At 40.0% G+C, this 24,753-nt stretch overlaps 1 protein-coding gene across 2 annotated transcripts; it reads right to left on the bottom strand.

Moving 5' to 3' along the window:
- Positions 1 to 614: 614 nt before the first annotated feature.
- HSPH1 (heat shock protein family H (Hsp110) member 1) lies at positions 615 to 24,328 on the bottom strand. Of its 2 annotated transcripts, XM_027651418.1 has the most exons (18): positions 24,128 to 24,328; positions 23,225 to 23,282; positions 17,219 to 17,359; positions 15,365 to 15,487; positions 14,014 to 14,113; positions 13,074 to 13,207; positions 12,333 to 12,577; positions 11,195 to 11,423; positions 10,178 to 10,284; positions 8,639 to 8,772; positions 6,415 to 6,620; positions 5,501 to 5,632; positions 4,667 to 4,804; positions 4,140 to 4,265; positions 3,503 to 3,610; positions 3,276 to 3,395; positions 1,951 to 2,112; positions 615 to 1,476 (listed from the first exon to the last, which is right to left on the bottom strand). In XM_027651418.1, exons 1-18 carry the CDS (start codon positions 24,232 to 24,234, stop codon positions 1,276 to 1,278), a joined length of 2,571 nt encoding a protein of 856 aa, XP_027507219.1. In that variant the 5' UTR covers positions 24,235 to 24,328; the 3' UTR covers positions 615 to 1,275. The 2 variants fall into 2 exon arrangements, with proteins under 2 accessions (XP_027507219.1, XP_027507227.1); XM_027651426.1 differs by lacking the exon at positions 5,501 to 5,632 and having other exon boundaries at positions 24,128 to 24,299.
- Positions 24,329 to 24,753: the final 425 nt, after the last annotated feature.

The following is a 24,753-nucleotide window of genomic DNA, read 5'->3' as shown; positions in this document are numbered from 1 at the left end:
TGACTTTCTATCTCTTAGCTCTAGAAAAAGGAAAGGGAACAATCAAAATATTCCTGTTGTTGCTAACTGCATACAGTCATCTAATGGATCAGCAGAAGTGAAGTACAGGCAGCTCAAAGCAGTCAGTAACAGGGATCTGCATTTTGATAATCCAGTTGTTTATAGTCAATGCAGAAAACTGGGCACTACTGTGGGAAGCTGCACAGACTGTAGCATTGCTCCTGCCCCGGCTGTAAGAAAACCTAGGATGATGCTAGAAGTACCAACTAGAAGTAAAACGCTTGCCTTGAGTAGGATCAGCTGGCCCTAGAAAGCACCAGTCCCTCTCACCTCTTCTTCCTCTTCAATAGTTTCAGTGGCACCAGTTGCTCTTTTCTCCTTTTGGTTGTGTTGTTCCAGACAAAATACTGCTGTAGCAGTAATGGGTTCTTTCAGGTATGTACAGCCCTTGGCACAAAGACTCCTGGCACACAACTGTTCTGTGCAAAGTGTGAGAGTTTTAAGTGTTTTTATGACTCGTGCACAGGACACAAAGCAATGGCCTGTCAAACCATGACAAAGGCAACACTTACAGCAGAAGTACTGAAAACAGTTAAAAACAAGAGGCCAGGAGATACCAGTAAAACAAACTTTATTTCAAAGCTCATTAAAAAGCTTCACAATGACACTAACAGAATTAGCGCTTCCTTCATTTTATGTACCCCACATGAAAAATGTATTGTTTAGCAAGAGATGAAACATAAGCGTTTCTGCATGCTACTAACACATTTCACCATCTTATTACCTGATACATACTTTAGACTGCAACAATCAAAAACCTTAGGACAGAAGGATTTCTTCTGGAAAGTCCTTATAAAGGGGACAGACACTGGCTTTTTCTGACATACCCAATTAGATGTCCAGACAAAAGAAAACTACCTTGGCATCTACAAATGCCTACAAGTGTTTCGATTACAACCTTTTGAAGGAGCAGTACATTTCAGAATAAGGGCTTCTTTTCATCTTTAGTGATGCAAATGGTTAAATACTGCACAGAAGCTTAGTATGAACTCACAATTCCACAGGAATCTGGAAGTTACCAAGGCAATTTTCCTTTTAGGATAGTCATGACCAACACTATTACTATTCTTCCTCCTGTAATACAACATATCCCAGACAAGTCTTAAGAAAAAAATATAAATAGTTTCCAAAACAATGCATTCCCACCCCCATCACATATGAGAGCCAAAACATCTTCTGTCATGGGATGAAATAACTTGCTGCAAGTGCAGTGGTTTAGTCCAGGTCCATGTTAATGGTGTTTTGATCACTTGGATGACATTCGCCATTTTGCTGAGGCATTTCTGAATTTTTGTCATCTTCACCCATGTCTTCAGTTTTATAATCACTCCGTTCATTTAATGGGTTTTCTTCCTTAGGAGAGTCAACTTTTGGTTTTGGTTGTGTCACAACAGGCTCACAGACATTATTTAATTCCTAAAAGAAATGGAAAAGATGTGGTCAGAATATATACTAAGGACCCACCAGCTTCACTAGTGTGAATAGTCCTGTACCCCAAAGACTGTATCAAACTTGCTTCTGTATTTGTTTCTCCTGAGTCCAAACTGACAAATACTTAATTGTACCCTGAAATAAATTAACTGATGTTCCGTGGGCAAAGTTCGACTTTGTATTTTGGACTTCACATGACTTTTTTTTAAATTCTGTTTTTGCCTACCAGTAAAACACTGAAAAATATGATTTTTTAAGGTGACTGAGAAACATAAAATATCAATTAACTCCACAGTATTGTACACAGTATACTGGAGCTCCTCTGCTTTCTGCTCAATCTCTATACTTTCTACCTGTTAAGAACACTAGAGAGCAATAAGAAACTGGGGGAGACAAAGGGGACAGATACCAGTCTAGTTTTAGCACCAACCTCTAATGATAGTTTCTTACAGGACTTACCTGTAGTTTTGCCTTAATTTCACTTGAATGCACAGCTGGATCCTGATCTAAGCTCTTCTTAGCCTGTGCACTCACAGCATTATTCATCCACTCTACCACTTCACTAACACACTTCTCTACTTTCATCATTTCCATTTCATCAATATGGATGTATTTCTCATCCTGCCCAAATACAAACATTTTATATTAGTTAATAATATCACCAAGTTATGTCAACAAGGCTATCTCTTATTTACAATTTATAAATCTTTACTGATGGTCAAAATAAATAGACATTAGCCACAAGCAAGATCTGTTACAGCAAGTGACAACAAGAAATACAGACGTTAATATAAGGCTTCCTTTGCCCAATAAACAAGAATTGCAGTTCACAGGGGGCATAGAAGCTTCACAAACAGGTCATGCAATAGAATTTAATGTTCTTAGCCAGCCTGATAACAAAAAACATCCCCTTCCCTCCTGGAGGTTCCAACTGGGTCCAAGGTACTTTAGACAGTGTGATTCTGATGTAAGCAGAAAGGATCTAAGTTTTCAACTTCAGCATTCCCTACAATGCCACAGCTACACAATTAACTGATATCAGGAGAAGGACCTACCAAGCAACACAACCTATGAATCCATATTTAGAATTCTTAAATAAACCCAAATTTTAAATATACTCTTTTCAATGATACTACTTATTAAGGACCGTGCAACACTACTAATTATTTCACCTAATGACAACTTCATAATCTGTAGCTATGGGGTTATAATTGCTTGCAACTGAGATTTACACTGAGATGCAACTCTCAATGAGTGTTGTGAGCTGCTCTATTCAAATTTTTTAAGTAGAAACCCAAAGAGCAAATTTTCAGGCAGGAATGCTTATCAAGAAAGTAATTTACAAGTACCATTGAGAAGACAACAATAAACAAAAAAACAACCCCCAAACATCCACATATTATAAAACTGGATCTTTTACTTTATCAACTAGTAGCTTTTACTCTAATGCTTCTCACCATACAATAATTCTCATTCCTGAGAGAACTGGAAATGCATTTCTAAGAAGAGTCAGATTAGCTTTTAAAAGGTCAAGAATCTGAGCATAAGTCTAACCCTCACTCTTTATAAAATGTCCTCTTTAGCCTTAAAACATCCAGAAGTATGAAGAAACTGAAAATGACATATTGTGTGAGATTTTGAGTAATGGGAAACATTTGTGATGTTAAATTTGTGACCTACATAAAGTAGGTTGCAGCTCATCTGAGTGAATTTGAAGCCTTTCCAGCCAATGAGCCTCACTGAAACACTGTGGTAAAAAAAAAAAGTACTCCAAGGCCACTTACTTTATTCCTGAATTCCCCAGTTATTGTAGCATAATACTGGAGCCTGTGTCCCAGTTCTTCTAATAGCTTTGGTCGCTCCTCTGCTTCTTGATAGCGCATTTCAATTGGAGTACCTAATTTCTAGAAAAAGCAGTTCCTGTGTGTTTATGTGATTCATTAACATTCCTTAATGTTGTTTTGTGCAGTATTTTGGAAATTTTGAATTTTAGGCATATTAGCAGACCTACCTTTAAATTCTCTAATTTTTCTATGTACACCTGCTTTGCTTCATCCTCACCTTCTTCATACAGCCAGCCTTCTGTCTCTGTTAGGAGTGCAGAGAATCCCTGCAGATCCTATGTGTCAACATAATTCAACACAAACATCAAAATAGGTACCAATCAACTATGTTTGTCTTGCACTAGCAGGACACTGATAAATATACACATTAATTCTTAGCCTACAATATAAAAATGACATTTCTACTGCATCTTTTGCCAAATTAAGTCACTTAAACCACACCAGCTTCTGAACTGAGAAACACAATCTACAACACAGGTATCATTTATAGCTTTTTGTCCTTCATTGGGCCAATGCTTGGGGTGTGGCTCTAATTCATGGTTTTCGTTATGCGTCCAGCAATACAGCTTCCCCTTCTAGTCACCAACTTTATTTCAAAACATTACTCCATTTGTGATAAAATTTATTTTCAGGGATATGTATCTGCTAAGCCTAAACCTAATTCTGGATCAGTCACTGCCATCATTCAAACAAGTTCTGGTTTTGCAGCTATTTCCAGGGTGGCTTTGAGTAAGCTTGACCAAGGTATACAAAACATATTTTGGTATTAGTATTTTAAGGGAAGTTCCTGAAACCATAACCTACCTTTTCACAAACAAACTTTTCATATGGTCCAGACAGCTTGTCCCTGAACTCATATACATATTCCTCCACTGCATTCTTTGCATCATTTCTTTCTTTCTCCAGTTTATCTTGCATAATCATCTTTCCCTGTATGACCACAAAACATATTTTAATTAAAAAATACCAGTGTTCAAACAGCATTCTATAGAGCACGGCTCTTGTAAAATCTCCCGGAGGCCTTGGCTCACCTAACTGCTGGAATTCTCATTGCTACACAGTAGACTCATCTGAAGAAATTTTAACAACAGTTCAGACCAATCTGTGACATCATTCATGGATCACTGCTCTGATACTAATTGTTACAAACACACTTCAATCTTTCTGACAAACATTTTTAAGTTGTGTGTTACAAGTCAGACTATATTAGCTCACTGTAAATCGAGTTCACACTCCAGGGTTACAGCAAAAGAACAGAGGTTGCCTGGAAAAGCAGACAAATGATTCATAACTGCATACAAGAAAGCGGTCCAAACCACACTCTAACTCACCTCTGTTTCAATATACATATTGAGGAGATCTTTTCCTAACTGCCAAACCAAGTTAGCTTCAATGGGTAGTTCCACATTCTTCACTTTTATCTTGGGTTTTTTAGCTTCTGGGGGCTGATCACCTTTCTTCTCATTTGTCTGAGTTGGAAAGAAGAAAAATAAGATAATTTTCCTGATTTCCTTCTAATGAAGTAGCACTATGAAGACAGAAACATTCAGAGAAAGAACACACAAAGGTTTTTCTCTGTTCTTTCAAAATCTTCAAAACATACTTATAAGGCCCTTTCCTTTCAAGAATTCCACCTCCTATGCTACTCTCCTTACAGACAGTAAGTACTGAGCTAAAGGAAGGATGTTTCTCAGATGTTTGATATCATGTGTTTGCAGGTTTTTCAGAAGTGTCCATCTGTAGCTTAGCACTTTGAAGATGCTGACATTGGCTAAGATTTTAACCCAAAATATTTTTCATCTTGTACAGATGAAAAACCACAAACCATTAGCAATAACATGCAGACACATGTTTTTCACATAGATTATTTCCTTTTAGGTGTATGAATTCCTGACTCCAACTAAAATAAACTAGCAACCCAAATAAACTAGCTGTACAACACTGCAGGAAGACAGGGAAGCGGTAGAGAGATATTTCTTGCAGGAATCCTTTTGCAAACTCTGTACAAAAATTATCACAAGATACAGACATTATTTTTCACAGTAATAAAGATATGAAAAAGGTTCTGAGCACCAAATTCCTTACTTTTTCCTGGAATATGTTACCATTTTAAAAGCCACCATTATAGAGCATAACATTTTCAACAGAGTTAAAGGGTCACTCACTTTCTTGACATCTGGGATTTTGTTTTCTTCAGAGGGAGGTTCTGATGAAGGGGGAGACTGTGACGTTTGTTGACCATCAGTTTGTACCTGGGACTGTGTTCCAGCCTCACTGTTCTCTTGCTGGATATTTTTCTGAAATGAAAGCCCAGGCACAAAGGATGTAGAAGGCATGTGCACTTGCATTTAACTATAGGGCACTTCTCTTCTGATGCACATACTGTCCAAAGTGCCCTACGAAGCATTCTGTGCACACGTAGAAACACACATGCTTTAACTAACGGAGATACAGACTAGGTGCAAGTTCAGAAGGAGTTTATGAAAATGCTACCAGTGCCAAGCTTGCAGCATGGTACTTGTGTGCATGTGTGCACGTGCTACCACTTCCTCTTACAAAAAGTGGCTTTTAATTTGAGTCAGAGCTTTTAAGTTTTTTCCCCCTCAGGAAACTTAAAACATCAAGTAAACTATAGCAATGCGCATTATTCCCCAGCATTCCCCTCTCCTTCAATGCTGTAGAAAACAATCCAGCTTTCCCTTTCACAAAAAGTTTCAAAACACTTTACTAATATGAAGGATTACATACAAATCCTTTTAACACAAAGAGCACAGATGATAAACAATCCAAATGAAGTTTTCCTGTTTGGAACAGTTGGATAACTATGGTAGTTGTAAGTAATCCCACCCTTAAGCAACCCACTTGCTGCTAGTGCCCAAAAACTGATTTTGAAATCCACACACTTTGAAGATAGCATACATTGTCTCCTGTTCTTATAAATCCACATTTCCTGACAGTTATGCACGTCTTAAAATTAATCTTCTTTCACTTGCTTAGAAGTATTTTTCTTCCAGAGTAAGTAACAGCAGAACACATTTGGTTCAGTGAGGACATTCACACACAACAAAAGTCAACTTACATCACTTAAGTTGTCAATAGACCTCTGGTCCTGAGATTCCACTTCAGTCTCAACACTGACATCTTCATACTCTTCACTTTTAACTGGTTCTACCATAGATGCAGTGGACACACTGAAAATGCCATGAGTATTGACACGGACTTTTACTTTGACTTTAGACTTCTCTCCATCTTTCTGGGCTGCCACATTCTGGATAACATACCTACCTAAAACCAAAAGAATCAATACTCACACAGTGGAATTAAATAGGTAATACTCCAGAGATAGGAAAACATCTTCCTTTTTCATAGGCAACACATTTCCTAAATATCTGATGAAGCCTCTGTGCTAATCTCATGGTCCCCAAACTGAAATAAATACTACCAGGAAAAAAAAAACCACAAAAAACCCTCACCAAAACCAAAACCCAAACCCAACCAAAACCAAAGTACACTGCTTTTCAGCCAACTTCAGTTTACAAATCAAAAGGGAGTATGATTATTTTCATGAGCTAGTATAGGTTCTCCTGACACTACTAATTCAGAATAAATATAAAATTGGTTCTGTCTTACTAGTGGACTGAAAGAAAACTACACAAAGACTTAGTTTAACACCAATGTTAAGCAGTATTTTTTTAACATAAGTTACTGCCCAACACAGAAACAGTATTTCTAGAAGCACTCTTTCAAGCTGCTAACACCTACGCAAGTCTACCATAATCTTTTAATCCAAGGCAGAATCTAATTGTTCTGTAACTACTGTAATACTTCAAACGAGTGTTGTGAAACTAGAAGACAGACAAGTAGTTTAACACTAAATAAACAATCAGACACCCTTGACATTAACAGCAGACAGTTTTCTGCCTACTATATGGTTATACACATAGTGCCAAAAGAGTGACCTGGAGACTACAATGCTTGTTTAGCTGCAAAGTACAAGTTCCCTGATTTCATCACAGGCCAGATATACACAGGTTTGAACACACCATTCCTTCAGCAACAGACCTAAACTACAGCATACAAGCTTTTACCTGCTTATTTTACAGGCTAGGGAATACAATTCTCTGTCTTGTAAATCCAATAATATTGGAGATATGTGACCTATCCTCTCTTTTGGTAGTCTCATCAGAACTATTAACTCACCCATTAGTACTACTAGTAATTCTGTTCTGAGTGAAGAATTAATCAGCAAGTGAGCTGAAACCAGTGTGATCTTCAGTTCTGATTTTACAGGTTTTCAGAACAGCAGTTAAACACCTTTTTACTTGTTAAAGCCATATAAATTGAACACTCACAAATCCCACCATCAGTCTTAATGGTAAGAGTTAACACAAAAGGCAGTGTGCTGTTTCTGTAACTTCAAAATATTGTCATAGAAGCATAGAAAAGCCTGAGTTGGAAGGGATCATGAAAGATCATCTAGTTCCAACCTCCCCTGCCATGGGCAGGGACATCTTCCACTAAACCAGATTGTTCAGGGCACCAATCCAACCTTGTCTTTAACACCTAGAGAGATGAGGCATCCACAACTTTTCTGGGAAATCTGTTCCAGTGCTTCACCACCCTCACAGTGAAGAATTTTTTCCTAACACCTGATCTAAACCTGCCCTCTTGCAGTTTAAATCCATTCCCCCTTGTCCTGTCACTACTTGCTCTTGCAAAAAGTCACTCTCCCTTGTGCTGGTTTACAAAACATATGGTAAGCAAACATACAACATTTAGTTGTACGTTTGGAACTCAAGAGCAATTATTTAATTGGCCTGTCTTTACCATCACAATCTTTTTCTAACCACGTTGTAAATTCTTTGTAAGTGTCAACACTGTCAAGTGTTGCAATTTGTCAAAAAGCATGAAAGAGCTGCATAGAAATGTTACATAGACAAATCAATACTGCAGTTTTGCAGTTGCTGCTATTTTAGGCTACCTTAATTAAAAATTCTTCAGCATTATGTCAAGCCGAGAAGGTATAGGAAAAACCAATAACTAGTTATTCAAGACATGCTTTTTTTAAATGCAGGAGATTTTTTGTGATTAGTCCTAGCCTGCTTTAGTGATAAGCAGAAAAGAAGATTAAAAAAGTTATAAAATTATCTTTTGCAGTGATAACCCCATTCTAGTCCTAGGCATTCATTTATTGTTTTCCCTCATTTCTTTGTCATATAACCATACTGTAACACACCACAGTTAAAGAACTGATTTAAGATCAAACAATGAGAGACAACATCATTCCCAGGACAATTACTTACCAATTTTTGACTCAGGATATGGTACTCCATTAGGATCAGAATAAAAAGCTTCTAATTCAAATGGACCTTTCCTATAGAATGTAAGAACCTTAGAGAAAGGTGCTGCATGATTTCTGCTGAAGACCTCGTGAACTCTGTAATCAAGGGACAAGTATCATTTTTAGCAGAGTATTTAAGCTGAAAGGCTTTAATATAGGGTCAGAACTCTTCACAGGAACATCACCATGTTTTGACACATATGGCCTTCTGAACAGTTTCAATAGAAATACTTCATTACTGTACTGCAAAGGAAAAAGACTACTGTTCTCAGTTGTAATGGGAAATTGCCCTATTCCACTAACTTTCCATCTCAGAGGTAAACCAGTTTAGATGTAGGTAACAATACAGTGACAGATTATCAGTAGATCTCCAAAATTGGTTTCCTGCAAAGACATTATTTTGAGCTTGGAATAGCATAATTTTAATTGTAATTTGCACCCTTCCTCAGTCTCAAAGGGCTAATTATAGCCCTGTTAATTCCTTACTCACTTTCCATGGCTCAGTTGAGAACCCTGACACCAGATTATTATTCATTCCTGGATATGACAGAAAGACAAGCAGCATTACTTCACTTTCTTTCTCTAAGGTCAGTCCACTATTATGCCAGTCTAATTTCCAACTAAGTTTTGTCTCCTAACTGTGGAAGATCTCATCTAGCAACCTAAATGTGGGAAAGTGAGAGCTTTACCTAGAATGTGAACCCACAGGCTGCTCTCAGAAGTATGAGACAAAACAATTAGGTTCTGCATCTCCACAAAAAACAGACATGAAAAGAAAAGGCAGAATTACAAGGAACATGAGTAAGAACAGGTCCCTCTAGAACTACAATTTTTCCAAAAAATGAACTTGGAGCTTTTTACATCCTAGACAGCAACTGCATTTGCCACAGGCATGGCACAGTTAATAGCAGAGAAATCAGTAAGACACTGCAACTGCAAGAAATTTCTCTTACACAAGTTATATTCTTGCTAGGAGTTAAATTCTTGCTTCAGTCAGATAAATAGCATCCACATAAGTTCACAATTTTTACAGTGCATAACATTATTACTAAACCAAGAAGCTCAGATAGGTGGTGGGAACACCTTAAATAAAAATAGAAAGCCAGGAAAAAAAGTGGGATCAGAATCCAGTCATTGTTCTGTTTAATTTCGTATTCTAAAATCTGACAATCAGATAAGGGCAATGCAAGAAAACATATTAATTGGTACCCCATTTACTCACAAATTTTTTTTAAATCTTTATATTTTTACATATGAGGAACTATAGTTAAAATTTCCACTAAGATGGAAATAAAATAAATAAATTAAATAAATAAGTAAAACAAACAAACAAATAAATAAATAAAATGTCTATACAATCTCCACTGTCAACCATCTCTGGTACATAGTCTATGGGTTTTCTGCATCAGAATGTCAAGATCCTAATTTAATGTAAGCAAGAACATCATCCTTGAGTTATAAAGGTCAAAAGCTTCACAGAACTGTAGTCTGAGCTACCTACCCTTCAGTGTCCTCTGCTTCAGTGTTCCACAACAGAGATATTGGAAAAGGGGTAGCATCTGTCACAGAGAATTCTCTCACTTTAAAAGCTGGAGAAAGAATGGCACACTAAAAAAAAAAAAAAAAAAAAGACATGCAGTGAAGTTGGTTATCTGTTCTACTCCACTAGCCAACACAAGCAAGAGAACTATGTCGACTTTGATAAAGCAGAACTAATCAAACTGCTTGATTTCAATGCAGTACATATCAGACAACAATATACTACAGCAGTGTGTTTACACTGTGTTAGCAGGCCCTTTGGCCTCATTCTTTCTGTAGCTTGTGAACAAAGGCAACAGTCTAAGCAAATACCAGGACTGTAAAGAATGGAAATGCTGCATTGTTTAGGCCTAAAAGAAGTGGTGTTTATCTTAAGGATCCTTCTTCATCCCCTGAACACAACTGATTGCTAGTAATGGAAAGTAGTTAGAGAGATGGAGTAAGGAAACAAAGAAAAGAGTGAAATAACACAATAGATTATAGGAGAAAAGAAAGAACACAATGAGTGGTTTGCTTGTAAAATGTAATTCACAAGTTGGAAATTGTAAAAATGGGAGGGAGACAGAATAAAAGTCTGTTTCACACTGATGGAAAGATGGATATTAGAAAATACCAACTTGCAGTAGAGTTTGGGATCTCCATAGATACTTCTCATACCTTGTTGATTAAAAATATCTTTCAGTTTGACATCAACTTAAATTTTTTTTGTATTAAAGATCCCTAGATCCTGTTCTTTCGAGGAGCAGAGTGGACTGCTTACAGAATACACCCAGCATCAGGACTTTTAATACAGTACTGCACCAGAGGAGTAGTCTGGACTTTTTAAATGGCACAGTCCCATAAAAAGACCTAGCGATGTTCCCTTGCATAATTTAAAATGGACCACTTTCACCATTTTTCAGAACTGCTTGGTTAATTCTTCACAGAAGCAATCTCAAGAAATATAACTTAAGTTCATCAAGTGTTGCCAGTACAATACCTGCAGAGCGCAGCCCCTAGCTATGGCTTCATCTGCATTCAGTGTTGTACTGACATCCTTGCCAAAGAATTTAGCAATCCTCTCTTTGACAGCAGGAATGCGGGTTGCTCCTCCCACAATCTCCACAGCAGTTACATCTTCCACTTTCAGTTGTGCTTGTTCCATTAATGAAACCAGAGGCATCTCTATCCTTTGCAGCAGGTCAGCACACAATTCTTCAAATTGTGACCTAAGGAAAAAACGATGGAATTAACGAAAGAATGCTTGTCCCACCACTACATTTCCTGGTATTCTTGTTTCCAAACTGATGCAGACTAGGTTTGTTGACCACACCGTGAAGAGACTTAAAGCTGAACCCCTATGAAGAGGCTGAAGTGGCAACTGTAGACAAGATGGTACACAAATAGCTGCTTACAGATTTTCCTAAGCCATTATCAATGAAGCTATTTAAGATAAAGGTATCATTTGGGCAGCTGCTATATATTTGCCTTTTAGCAGAGATTACAGATAAGAAATCAGAAAACACTGATATTTCCTTTACAATGAAATCATTGCCTAAATACTGGTGGGAACTAGAAAAAACAAACCCCATCACTCTTGGCAGTAGTTACAAAACTAATAAATGAAGTCATGCCTTGTGAGCATGTGCAAAAGACAGACAGATGCAGATTTCATTTACACTCAGACCATAATCAAGTCATTCCTCATGAGCACTGTTTCTGTCCTCTATTCCTCAAACCAACATCCACAGTACAGTTAGAACAGAAAAAAGGAACAAAGGTGCAATTACTGCTATCTTAAGATCAGTATGGGATTTAGGTTACCTAAAATATGGAGAAGCCCTAAATATGCAGCCAACCGCCCCAGTCTACATGCACCAATCCATGGTTTTAAAAACATGTTATCGTACAAAAAGAATCCAAGCTTCTTATGCATGCATTATTGCACTGAAACTTTACTCAGGTAGTTGAACATTCCATTTCACAGCCTCAGCTATTGTAGCATTATGAAAATACCACAGGTATTCAGCACTTACGCCTCATTTTAGCACAGTAAATTTCTTTCTAACATGGAAAGAAACACTTGTTTAAAAAACATGGCCACCAAAGCAAATGCTTTGGTGTTGTACAGAACTCACCTGTTCATTTTTCCAGAGACATCAGTATCATTCATGAAACACTCAATATTTAGAGGAATGTCTGTGCTGTTTGAACTCATCAGTTTCTTCAGTTTCTCACACTCCTGATACAGACGAAGAAGAGCTCGAACTTTGGATTTTGGATCTAGTTTGTACTTTGATTTTATTTCCGCACAGAAGTAATCTACTAGCTTTCCATCAAAGTTCCTCCCACCTAGGAAAGGGTCAAATGCTGTGCCAAGTACCTGGTTTGAAAGGACACAATTATTTAGTCTTACACTCAGTAAAATCAAAAGGAATAGCAATCTTCCACTATAAGTAAGCCTTTGCTTCACAAAACTGTTGGGGACAGGTCAGCCTATCTTCCAAGGCACAGGCTTTAAGTACTTTATTCAACCACATCAGCCAAAAATTGCTCTTGACTTTTACAGCAGGAGTAAGACTAAGTAACTAGGTGACAATCCTAATTATTCAAAATTTTAATCCATACACACATTCATTTAGATAAAACAAACTAAATGATAGCAGTTGTATTATGTATCTTACATTTGTGTATTGCAAGGAATTTACAACTTCTGTTTGAAACCACCCTAATGAAATGAAAGGCACTGATGAAAACCATCTTTTGACTTGTTGACACTTTCCATGCACTTATTTCAGAATTTAAAGAACAAGACAGATTTGCAGGCTATTTAATTCTAGTATCTCATAAACCCTTTTATTTTCATTTAATCTTACTACCTTCAGTTTGCTCTTGTTGAATGCACAGGCTGATACTTGAAATGCAGAATGTCCCATATCAACAAAGACAACTATCCGTGGCTTCTCCTCAGGAGCTGGAAGGTCTTGTTTATAAATCCCATAATTTAGAGCCACTGCAAAAGAAGTGTCAGATATTATCCATGCAATCTCTAGTGAGTTTCCAATCACATCCCTGTGAATATTAAGCTATAGGATCAGAAGCATCGAGACAAATCCAGACATACACCTATGCAAGGTTTTACCTTCGTGGAAGCTTTATTTGATTAAGTTGCAGGATCTGAGAAGCAGAACCTTCTCCCTCAGACATGTATATGTTCTCTAAGTGTTTGGGGGTTTTGGGGTTTTTTTTTGTTGTTGTTTGTTTGTTTTTGTTGTTTTGGTTGGTTGGTTGGTTTTTGGTTTTTTTTTTTTTTTTGCTTTTCTTAGCAATCAAAAGCATAGAACATTTTAACAACAAAATCCAAACCAAGTTTTGTATTTACAATCAGTATCTCCCAGGCAGGAAGGTTTTGTCTTGGAGTTGTACAAATGGTCAGGAGAGCTGCATGTGTGTGTCTTAAAACCACAATTATACTGAAAAAAGCCTTGGAAGTCATGAGGTGTTGATGCTTAATTAAGGAACTTCCTTTCAGAGTGCCTAAATCCTGCAATTGTGGATCTGGGCAGTAAACTACATGAACAAGTACTCCAGGTATGTGCAGTGACACCTAAATAAGCGCTCAGGGAGAAAACTATCACTGAAGCTTGATCTTATCTACCCCTTCACACAGAAGACATTAACCTAAGATAAGAGCAAAAAGTTTTTCAAATGTTTTTGTCTCATGTTTAATTTTTCAAGTGAGCCCTTTTTCTTGGAGTAACCAAATGCACTCTCTATCCCACCTGTCACTTACAGAAACTGCTCATTTACCCTACTTACCTGCTGTCATGTCATTCATTAATCTAAGACAATTTAAGCCAACAATCTGAGCTGCATCTAGAAGGGACCTTCTTTCAGCATCTGTGAAAAATGATGGAACCTGAAAAGAGCAGGTGAGAATAGGAATTTATTTCCAGAAAATGAGACATCACAATGCTTATTTGAAAGCGTTAATTTTAATATGGTATCTATTCCTTCTCTTTGAGGAAGACACTTGCCCACTGCAAGCCTCTAAAATGCAACTACCATACTGAATTGAGACTTCAACTATTCTATTCAATCAAAGATGGAATTAAACAAGCATCAGTAAGCACACATTAGAAAGAAACAAGTGAGGTATTTGTATACAAATGCTAAGAACCTTAAGTACTGGGCCAATATGTGAAATTGGGTATTATGGAGACAGACATGGAATACCTTAATCAGAACTAGCAGCTGTACTCCTGTCCAAAACAGCAAAGAGGAAGGTAAAAAAATATACGGCGATACTACAGGTGTGAGAGATGAAAAAAAAATAAGGCATAACAAATACAGAGAATCTATTTTGGTTGAAATTACTTTAGGCTGGAAGTGGTAAGAAATTCTGAAGGAATATGTGGTTGAAAATTTTTTATGTCTGTCTAGCATTGACATTGGACAGTGACTTCTGATGTGCCCAAGGGACACATGAAGAACTAACTTTCCAGGTAAAGACTGGAGAATAAATGTTTCTAATAACAACAGAGCTAAATATTCCTAGATGCAACACAAGACAGACTTGTTCCAACAGTCATTGAGAACAGAGCCAGGTGTCATTTCATACTCAGGGCTTTGCCATGGAATAACTGCTATTGATCTGAGGCCATTTTCTTAGCAGTCATAAAATCAAAAAAAAAAAACCCAACCAAACAAACCCCAAAACTTGCTGAAAGGATGAACATAAACAGGACAGAAACTAAGGTTTCCAGTTGCCAGAAGGCAAACTTTCATTAACAAATTGTTTATCAAAATTGTTATCAAATTGTTTTGAATTTAAGGAAAAAACACAAGCATTAGTATTTACTTTAATGAGTGATTAGGATGCTTAGTCATGGAAACAAGCTGTAGTAAAAGGGTATATACCTGGATCCCAGAAATGTTCTGGGTCCAAATGTTCAGACATTTCCAAGAGAATGAGTTCACACAGTGAATCAGGGTCTGGAATATGGAAGCAGCCCTGGGATTTCTTTAAGTCAAAAGCTCTAAAGCTAGTTAGGATTAATCTCTTTGTAAGTGCTTAGCAGAGTTCTTTTTCACTCTACACAAATAGAAACAAAATGCCTTCAATAGTTGAAGTTAAAAGACAATGTTCCTGTGCACTACAATTACTTACAGAAATAACACAGTCTGTTACTGGCTTTTTCAGGTTACTCTCTGCAGTCTCCTTTAATTTAGTCAATAGCATAGCTGAAATCTGTTCCACACTGAAGATATGCTCCTCATCCATGTACATGACCTGGATAGAATAGGTAAAATAATTCCATTATTTCAACTGAAGGAAAAATTACTTCATGTTCTTTGATACACTGCTGGCTAATACTCTATCACTCATGACATGCTTAATTATTTCATTATAGAACTTCACTTTACAGTTTAATTTCCCAGTTGAGTGTTTACAGAAGCAACAATTCCATTCTCAAATTCTTAAAAGATCACAAACTGTATCAACTCTATAGATGAAGGAAATGGTTAGGAAATGGTCAAAAGTAACACAAGTTTAAAATGTGAGTGAAGCTAGACATGGTCACACACTGTTAAGTCAAAATCTAAAAATAGCCAACTATTTTCAAACTACTGCCAAATGCAAAAGGAAAGTCCAGAACTGCTTGCTGGCTATTTTCCCCTGGCATTTTTATCCTTCTACTCAAATACATGAAGAGTCTCAAATACATCAAGAGTCTGCTCAAATACATGAAGAACTGTGCAACACAGTTCACCTTTGCACATAAAACAGTTAATAGCTTAAGATGAAGCTCAGTAAAAAGTTTAATTATTGCTCTCTTACTAAAAAACTTATTATTGAATCACCATTTTTCTGTGCAATAGAATACATGACAGTGATGAAGTGAAGGAACATGTTACAACTGATTCTTGAAAGCAGTGCTTGCCTTTTATTAACGTCAGTACAGTTTGGGGGAAAATTAAGGATTTTGGTTTTAATAGAAAAATTGTTCTCTAAATATCCCATGTTTAAACTGAATGTTACTGAATCAATTATTAAAACTTTTTAACCACAGTTAAATAGAAAAAAAGTACTAATTTGTTCTCCAAACAACCTGAGAAAAATAGAATACCAAATAGCGGTAAAAGACTCCTACACCCATTAATTAAAGGAAAGTATTAATTTGAGTTTGAAATTATCTGTTAGCCTCACAAGTCACAAACAGCAGAAGAAAAGGCATCTACTCTTTTGTAAAGCCTGGCTACTATTCTAGTCAAAATTCTTTCTAATGTATAATCTCTTCTGTGATCTATTCATTACCTAGGACTGATCTATGTTGAAGTTTTGAGGCACCAGTTCAAACTAGGGTCTTCATTAATGAATCAACATCCTCTGTTATGCCAGCAGGGCTTCATTAGCAATAATTTTATATACTTTTACAAATGGATACAATGTTATTAACTGCACCTAGTCACGAATAGCTGACATTGTATCAGCAAACTCCTTGAAATGTAAGCAATAGCCCAACCTGCAATGTGGTACAAACTGGTTTTCAACCCTTGTTTGCAAGTAACTTACTCCAGGCAGTCCACTAAAGATACGCATCACTCATTTTTAGCAAGTATTCTAAAGAACAGTTCTGACTACCTTATGAGGAATTTGTAACCACATAATTAGACTGCTGCAACATATTTCACACAAGAATGACAGAAGGTTAATACTTTGAAGTAATACCATTGTAATAATCTTAGCAGTTTTTCTGCCAGTATGTTTGAGTTGGACGTGTAATTTTCCAACAGAGAAACTTGTATTTCAGCAATTACTCATAAATGAGTCTTAATTTGATAGTTAACATTCATTATTTAAAGATGAAGGTGTCTATTCATACAAGAGTTCTTCTTTAATAGAAAGACTAAAAAAAAACCCTAGGGTAATTAAAAGAAACCGATATTTTCATGACCAGGTGCTGAAATATAAGATTTCAGATTTAACTGTAACACCCAAAAAGATACTATGCAAATTTACCTTTACTCCAACTCCACCGTTCTTCATGGGAACCAAATCGTAGCTTAACTTTTCTTTTTCCTTCTGAACAAAAGGATCATTAAATGCACGGCCATGGAATCTCTTGAAGTTAGATACAGTGTTGTGGGCATGAGTAATTTGCTGTGAAGAAATACAGGGTATTTAGAAATCCACTCTTAATCAGCCTGCAATGTTCAGTGCTGTTCCGTACACCCCCAAGCACAGGTCAAGTTTTCAGACAACCACCTCCTCCCTTGTCACAGCTGTTTCTTTTAACACCAGTAATTACTATCTGGTACTTTTTATCAGCTCATTACTACAAAAGACTAGTAGACCACTATTTTTTAGGGATTATAAAAGTATCTCTGAAGCCTTGATGCAACCAAGTGAGCAATGACATGATCTGTAGTGCCTACTACTTTAGTCAACTAATTCAGAATCAGAGAACTATTCATGTTGGAAAAGGCCTTTCAAATTGTTGAGTCCAACCATTTACCTCACACAGCCAAGCCCACCAATGTCCCGAAATGCCACATCCACACACCTTTTAAATACCTTCAGGGATGGTGACTCTACCACTTTTCTGGACAGCCTGTTCAAGTAGTTGACAAACCTAAACCTCTCCCAGTGCAATTTGAGCCCATTTCCTCCTGTCCTATTGCTAGTTACTTGAGAGAAGAGGCTGGCCTCCACCTGGTTAAAACCTCCTTTCAGGTCGTTGCAGAGAGCAGTAAGGTCTCCCCTGACCCTTCTTTTCTCCAGGCTAAACAACGCCAGGCTACTCCTCATAAGGCTTGTGCTCCAGACCCTTCACCAGCTCTCTTGCCCTTCTTTGGACACACTGCAGAACTTCAATGTCCTTCCTGAATTGAGAGGCCCAGAACTCAACACAGGACTTGAGGTGCGGTCTCTCCAGTGCCCAGGAGGACAATCACTGCCCGGGTCCTGCTGGCCACACTGTTTCTGGCACCGGCCAGGATGTCATTGGCCTTCTTGGCTACCTGGACACACTGCTGGCTTATGTTCAGCTGCTGTCAATCAGCACCCCCCCAGTGCTTTTCCAACAGGCAGCTTTCCAGCCACTCTTCCCCCAGCCTGTAGTGCTGCAGGGGGTTGTTGTGACTCAAGTGCAGGACCGAGCACTTGGCCTTATTAGACCTTATACAACTGGTCTCAGTTCTCCCATCTCGTCTGTCCAGGTCCCTCTGCAGAGCCATCCTAACCTCCAGTAGATCAACACTCCCACCCAATTTGGCCTCACCTCCAAACTGACTGAGGGTGCACACCATTAGTGACTGGCCACTAGCTGGATTTAACCCTATTCACCACCACTCTCTGGGCCTGGCTGTCCTAATAGTTTTTTTTTACCCAACTAAGAGTACACTCCAGCTGTGCCAGTCATCCCATCACGTTTCCATGATGGCAACTGTGTCATAGTTTTACTGCTGCAGAACAGTATCCCACTCCTCCTCTTTGTTGCCCCTGCTGCAGGCATTGATGTAGATGCACTTCAGTTGGGCTATTGATCCAGCCACTTTTGGGGATGAAGAAGCTTCAATTCCTACATGACCATTCTCAGGAGCTTCTGTGGTTTCCAACACATCAATAACCCCTGTGTCATTGCTGCCACATGGATCTCCATCCTCTACCTCCACTGAGACAGCAGACTGAAGGATCTCACTAGCACACTGTACCTCAAATACCAATGTGGTGCCCCTAGACCTATCTCTAGCGAACCTGGTTTTATCCCTTTTCCTTCCAAATCTAATTTAAAGCTCTCTAAAAGACCCTTGCTAACTCCCGGGCAAAGAACCTTTTCCCCATCTGAGACAGGTGTACCTCATCTGTTGTCAGCAGCCCTGCTGTCACGTAAATTGACCCACAATCAAAAACCTCAAACTCTGCCATTGACACCAGGCTCAGAGCCAGGTATTGGTCTGCTGGCTCTTCCTGTCTCTTCCCACATTTCCTGAAACTGGAGGGATAGAGGAGAACACATCACTACTTGTGCTCCTCATCCCTTAACCTGCTGTCCCAAGGCCCTGAAGTCTCTCCTGACTGCCCCTGGACTTCTGGATGCACCATCATCACTTTCAACCTGAAAAAATAATGATGGATAATAATCTGAAGGCCATACCAGGGTAGGAACTTGGACCCCAAGGAGGCAGCAGACTTCTCTAAGAAGTGGTTCCAGCTGGCATATTGGGCCTTCTGTTCCCTTCAGAAGTGAGTCTCCTATGCCAACAACCTCTCTTTTTTTCTTTATGGAAGCAGTTTTGACATAGACTGGCTTAACCTGCGTGACAGCTTCATGCAGGACAAACCACCATCCTCGTTATTGTTCAGTTCCACTTGCAGAGCCTCACACCCAAGTGCAGGGCACTTGGCAAGGTGGGGCATTCACAGAGATGTGTCTGCTGTGCTGGCCAGGAACTTGTCACCATTGCCTCCATCCCTTTAAGACACTGCGTTCAGAGAGGTGGAGAGGAGGGTAAGGAATCCTCTCTATCATGTGCCCTATCTGACTCCCAGGCCTGTCCCAGGGAAGGTAGGGTACAATTCCAGTATTTCATCTCTCTCTTTTGCACTCCAATACTTCTTAACCTACTTACTTCCTCCCAGAGCTCTATCACTAAGTGGAAGAGTACCTCTACCTGGACACACTCCCACAGCTGTGCTTACAGCTGCTACGTGGTACTGGCACAAGAGCAGGGCTCACCCTGCAGGCACCACCTAGGTGGCAGCATGTTCCCGCCTGAGCTGTCTGGGCAGCTGTGTCAGTCGTGCTGGGTGTGGAGCTTAGCAAGACCATGGCTTTCTGCCAGGTGAATACCGTTGCTCCCTGGTCGAGCTGGCACTGCTTCAGCACCCTTCTGTGCAAACTGCTGTGCCACACCCTGGTCGCAACTGCCCCCTAAGGGCTTATTTTATATTTGGGAGCAACTGCTGTTGTTGCTCCTGGCCCCACTTCGGCACCATCAGCCACTGCCGCTCAAGCCACAGGCTTCTGGCAGCTCTTGGCTCCCTGTGATGTTCCCCCACTCCAGGAAACTCCCCGCTGCTGTGTGCAGCACTGGAGCACTCTGCTGCTGATCATGCCAGCAACCAGAGCCACTACCTTGGCAACAGAGTGACAGAATTTAGATGAAATTCAAATGATTCAAGATAGAAACCAGCTTCACAAGTAGTTGCAATGTTTGTAAACTGGTACTCCAACCCCAGCCACCCCACCTCCACTTTAAACCTCATTACATCAAGGTAAACAACTGCTTCTGTAGTTACGAAGTGTCAAGCTTAAGTGTCCCCATACATTTCAATACTTAGTTTTTTCCTCCTCTTGCACTACCTTTAAATCACATCATTTCCTTGCCCATGTTCATCTAGCAGCAACTCCAAGTCTTGCAACAGACTGATGAAGCGCATAGATAACACCAAAAAGCTTGAAACTTTTTTTTGGTAACAACATCAGCTTGAAGTATATCCTAAGCTATAATGCAAGCTCCCCACAGACACAAATTACCTAAGGAAGCATTCATTATCAGGAATGCAAAGCACAACAGAAACGGGACAACTAGACCGGTCCAAAAGAGATACTGCAAGTATCTCAGCATAAAATTAATCCTATTCTATTGGAGAGAAATTATAAGAGTATATTGTTCTCTGCAGGACAGATTTCGGTAGGCACAGACTATATAACAACTCAAATGCTGATCATACCAAGGAAGATTTCTAGCATTCACTACTCTCAAAAGAAAGCATCAGTTCCTTGTTGCATGTAAAATTTTCCATCATGAAATAGAAGAATTTGAACTACATCTTATATTAGAAAACTATGCAACTAGGACAGTTCTACAGAAAAGCTCCCTGACAAAAAAGGAGGCTGTACTCTTACTAACAAACAGTAACTTTCAGACAGCTGCGTGGAAAAATGTCACACTTGAATTCCCTACTGAGAAGCATCCTTGGTTTATTCTAATCACCAAACAGTGCTCAGCAATTAATAGTAAGAGCACGAGTTAGGACAGGACAAAAATCATGCCAGGAACTATTCCAGTCCTTTAATGCATTTGAGTATTTAGGTTCCTGTGTCTAAGGTTGTTGCCCAGCACGGTTTCATTTATTTGTAAACCCACAGCTTCAGAGTACTTGAATGGTACGTAATTCACAGCTGTACAGCTATAGAAACAAGAATTATTACCATGTAGTGGACAGAGAACCACAAACACTCTGGTAGCTTTTACATCCTAATTTAGAATTAACCTAGAAGCCTTTTCTAAGAGAACAATCTTAAAATATTTTTAGAGTAATTGTATGCCATTAGGTCTGTAGCATGTTTTAATATCTTCTTGCTTAGTCACAATTAAGAAAGCTGAGAATTATGGTCTGTTAACTAACATACTGTTATCATCTCTGATGCTACCAGACTTACCTAAAGGTAAGAGAAATTCTCTGAAAATTTGCTCCAGCAGCAGATTCTCAAATATCAAAAAGAGCACCTCTGAGCTCTCTCACATATATTCACATTGTAGAAGGCAGTCAAAAATTCGGGGTTTTTTAATTTTTTGGTGGGATTTTTTCTTGGTTTGCTTTGTTTTGATTGCCTTTTTTTTTTTTTATTTAGGAAACTCATTCAAATTAAAAGCATCAATGTACTCCTTGATTTAAGTAGCAACTACACCCTAGGACACCAAAAATTCATCCCTCCATTGTCCATGTCAAGAAACTTCTATGTTTACCAAAGAAACACAATTTACATCTCAGGTCATCAGCCAAACTAGACCACTTACAGCAAGACAAATAATTGATCTATTATCTTTTATCATTTTAAGTATCACTTTCTTCTGGCAAAAATGTTTACCTTCAACTGCTAATTGGACAAGCAAGCATGAAAAAGTCAATATAGTAACATCATACAGGTTAGTTTGAAAGCATCTTAAGTCACAGGTGTTCATCACTGCAAATACACACTTGCAAATGCATTCTGAGAGATGGAATCTACTTCACTTTCAGCTTGCTTCATGCTTTCCACAGCATTTACTGGAATAATCCAACAATACTGAAACATGCTCGAGAGTACATAGGTTCAGATCACTTGCCATTTTTGAGTAACAACTCATTTTTTGCACACTGATGAATCATACTAGTTTCTGACTTTTAACAGTGGAAGCAGTCAACTAAACAAAAGCAATGTTACAACAAAACTTAATGAAAAAACACAAACATAGACATTTACTTTATTACCGCAAATGTTAACCCATAACTGAGAGCATACATGTGCTTGTAAAGATGTAAACAAATTGTATTACCTCAGCTGTTCAAAATTAAGAGGAGAGATATTACAGTGGAAAAAAGCCTCGTTTAGTGCTCTCTCCATGGAAACCCACTGCAGTCCTTTTACTACATGAGAGATATGCACAGGCCAGTGGAGGCTGCATGCTTGATCTCCACCGGCAGCAGTTATGTAACAACATAAAATACCTAAGGATTATTTAACCATTACATTACATTATTCTGAGACTTGTTGGAATCAAGCTCTCCTTCTAAATTGAAAATATGACTTTAATGAAGAATACATTCAACCTTTCAGAGCACCTCAATAAAAAAAAAACAACAAACAACCCCCAAAAATGACTTCAAAACAAGAGCTACCTAATAGCTTTAAGAATCTGACCCAAACCTCTCCCCTTACAACTAGTTTTAAGAAACTATATACCAAATTTAAAATGTTATCCTTCAAGGGCAAGGAAAGCCTACATACAACTGTTAGAAAACGGAATCCAATGACCTTAAGCTGTCAGAAAAGCAACATATTCAACGGGAAAATATTACATTAATGAAAGAGAGAACAGTAACATTCTAGCAAAAACACCCTACATTTCTCTGAAGAAAGCATCACAGTGCAGCATTTCTAAAATAAAAGGCTTGACAAGGAAAATGAAGTTGTTTGGTTTTAACTACACCCAGCCAACTCTCTTTACATCGGCACTTGGACAGGAAATGACCTACCTGGTTTTTAGCCGCAACACCAATAGCTCTGTTTTTGGATCCAAACGAAACTACCGATCTGAAAAGAACAACAGGCTAATTAACTCAGTACTGACAACAAACATGACTGAGACCTGTCACAGACACATCTCCTAATACTTGAAGTAAAACACCAAAGTCTTTCTGTTGAAGTGCCATTCTTCCAGCTTGCCGTAAAAAACTACAGCAAGACTTTTATCCATCTTAAAGCCTTGGCTCGAATCCAGGACTTCTCAGAACGGCTTATCAAAACGCTAAAACGGGATGATCGCAACTCAGAGCTCACATCCATGCTACACCCTACCCATCTGTGCACGGCTCCTTTTAACTTTGCAGTTAACTCCCGCTTTCGGCTTTCTATACCCAACCTCTAACTAGAGGAGAGCTGCTCTGGAGCAGGTGGCAGAGTCCATCCGACTGCAGCGTGCGAGCGTGTTCACTCCATGTCCCACTTAACCCAGGCTGCCACAACCGGGACTCGCCGCCGGCGTTCCCAACCCGCCGCACCGCGCCCCGAGCAGCCTCCGCACTGCCCTCCATCCCCAGGTTAGTGCCCAAGGGACCCGCTCCAGCCCCGGCTGCGGGACGGGGGCGCATGGGGGCACACAGCGGGTCGGCTCGGGACACGGGGGCACAGAGAGGGTCGGGACACGGGGGCACAGGGGGGTCGCCGCCCGGCCCCTGCCCCCCGGCAGCCCCCGGGGGCCTGTGCGGAGGCGGCGAGCGCGGGGAACGCGCCAGCCCCATAGAGCGGGCAACTCCCCCCCCACTTCCCCCGCAGCGCCGGGAAACTTCCAGCACCTTCCTCCGCCGCGGGCGCTCCGCCGGGCACAGACCGGCGCCCGCCCGGCACCGTGGCCCCCCACCCCAGCGCCCCTCACTCACGGCGTGCAGCGGTCGCTGAACTCGTTGGCCACGGTCTCGATGCCGCCGGCCCGCGCCACGGCGATGTAGCAGCTCTGGAAGCCCAGGTCAAAGCCCACCACGGCCATGGCCCCAGCGCCAGGGGGAGGCTCCCGCTGTGCCCGGCTAGCTCCCGGCGCTCCTGCGGCCGCCGGCCCCGGCAGCGTGCGCGGGCGGGAGGGGAGGGGACACAGCAGCGCCGCCGCCGCTTTAAATATGACAATGAGGCGAAGTTTCCAGAAACTGCGACAGCCACTCACCGGCTCCACGTGCGGCTTCCGCTTCCGCCCTCGGCCGCCTTCTCGAACAATTCCCGCCAATCGGCGGCGCCGGCCGCGGTGACGCGCGCCGTTCCCATAGCGACCGCGGACGCCGCCAGCCCCGCGGGGGCGGGGCCAGGCGGGAAGGGGCGTGGCCGGGCGGGGGCGGTGGGGGAGGAAAGACTGGATGTGTGGGAGTAGGGGAGATAAGCGGGTATCGGTGGCAGGGCCTGTACTTTAGTACGCTGGGAAGCCTCTCTGTAGAGCCGACTGTCACGCTGTTATTGGTATCTCCCCGCCGTGCTGTGGGGTAACAGCACAGCTTAAATATATTAACGCTATAGATCC

The sequence above is a fragment of the Corapipo altera genome, unplaced genomic scaffold, assembly GCF_003945725.1.
Source record: "Corapipo altera isolate COAL_440 unplaced genomic scaffold, ASM394572v1 0, whole genome shotgun sequence".
Classification (NCBI taxonomy): Eukaryota; Metazoa; Chordata; class Aves; order Passeriformes; family Pipridae; genus Corapipo; species Corapipo altera.
This window is presented reverse-complemented; position numbering and strand designations above follow the sequence as displayed.

Bases quoted from the DNA above. Each gene is read 5' to 3' on its own strand.
- HSPH1 (XM_027651418.1), bottom strand. From the start codon at position 24,234: ATGGCCGTGGTGGGCTTTGACCTGGGCTTCCAGAGCTGCTACATCGCC. The intron at 15,488-17,218 runs GTAAATTTGCAT...TATTCTATCCAG, and splicing joins ACGGTGGAGTTGGAGTAAAG to GTCATGTACATGGATGAGGA. The intron at 6,621-8,638 runs GTAAGTAATTGT...TTTTGGTTTTAG, and splicing joins ATATCCTGAGTCAAAAATTG to GTAGGTATGTTATCCAGAAT.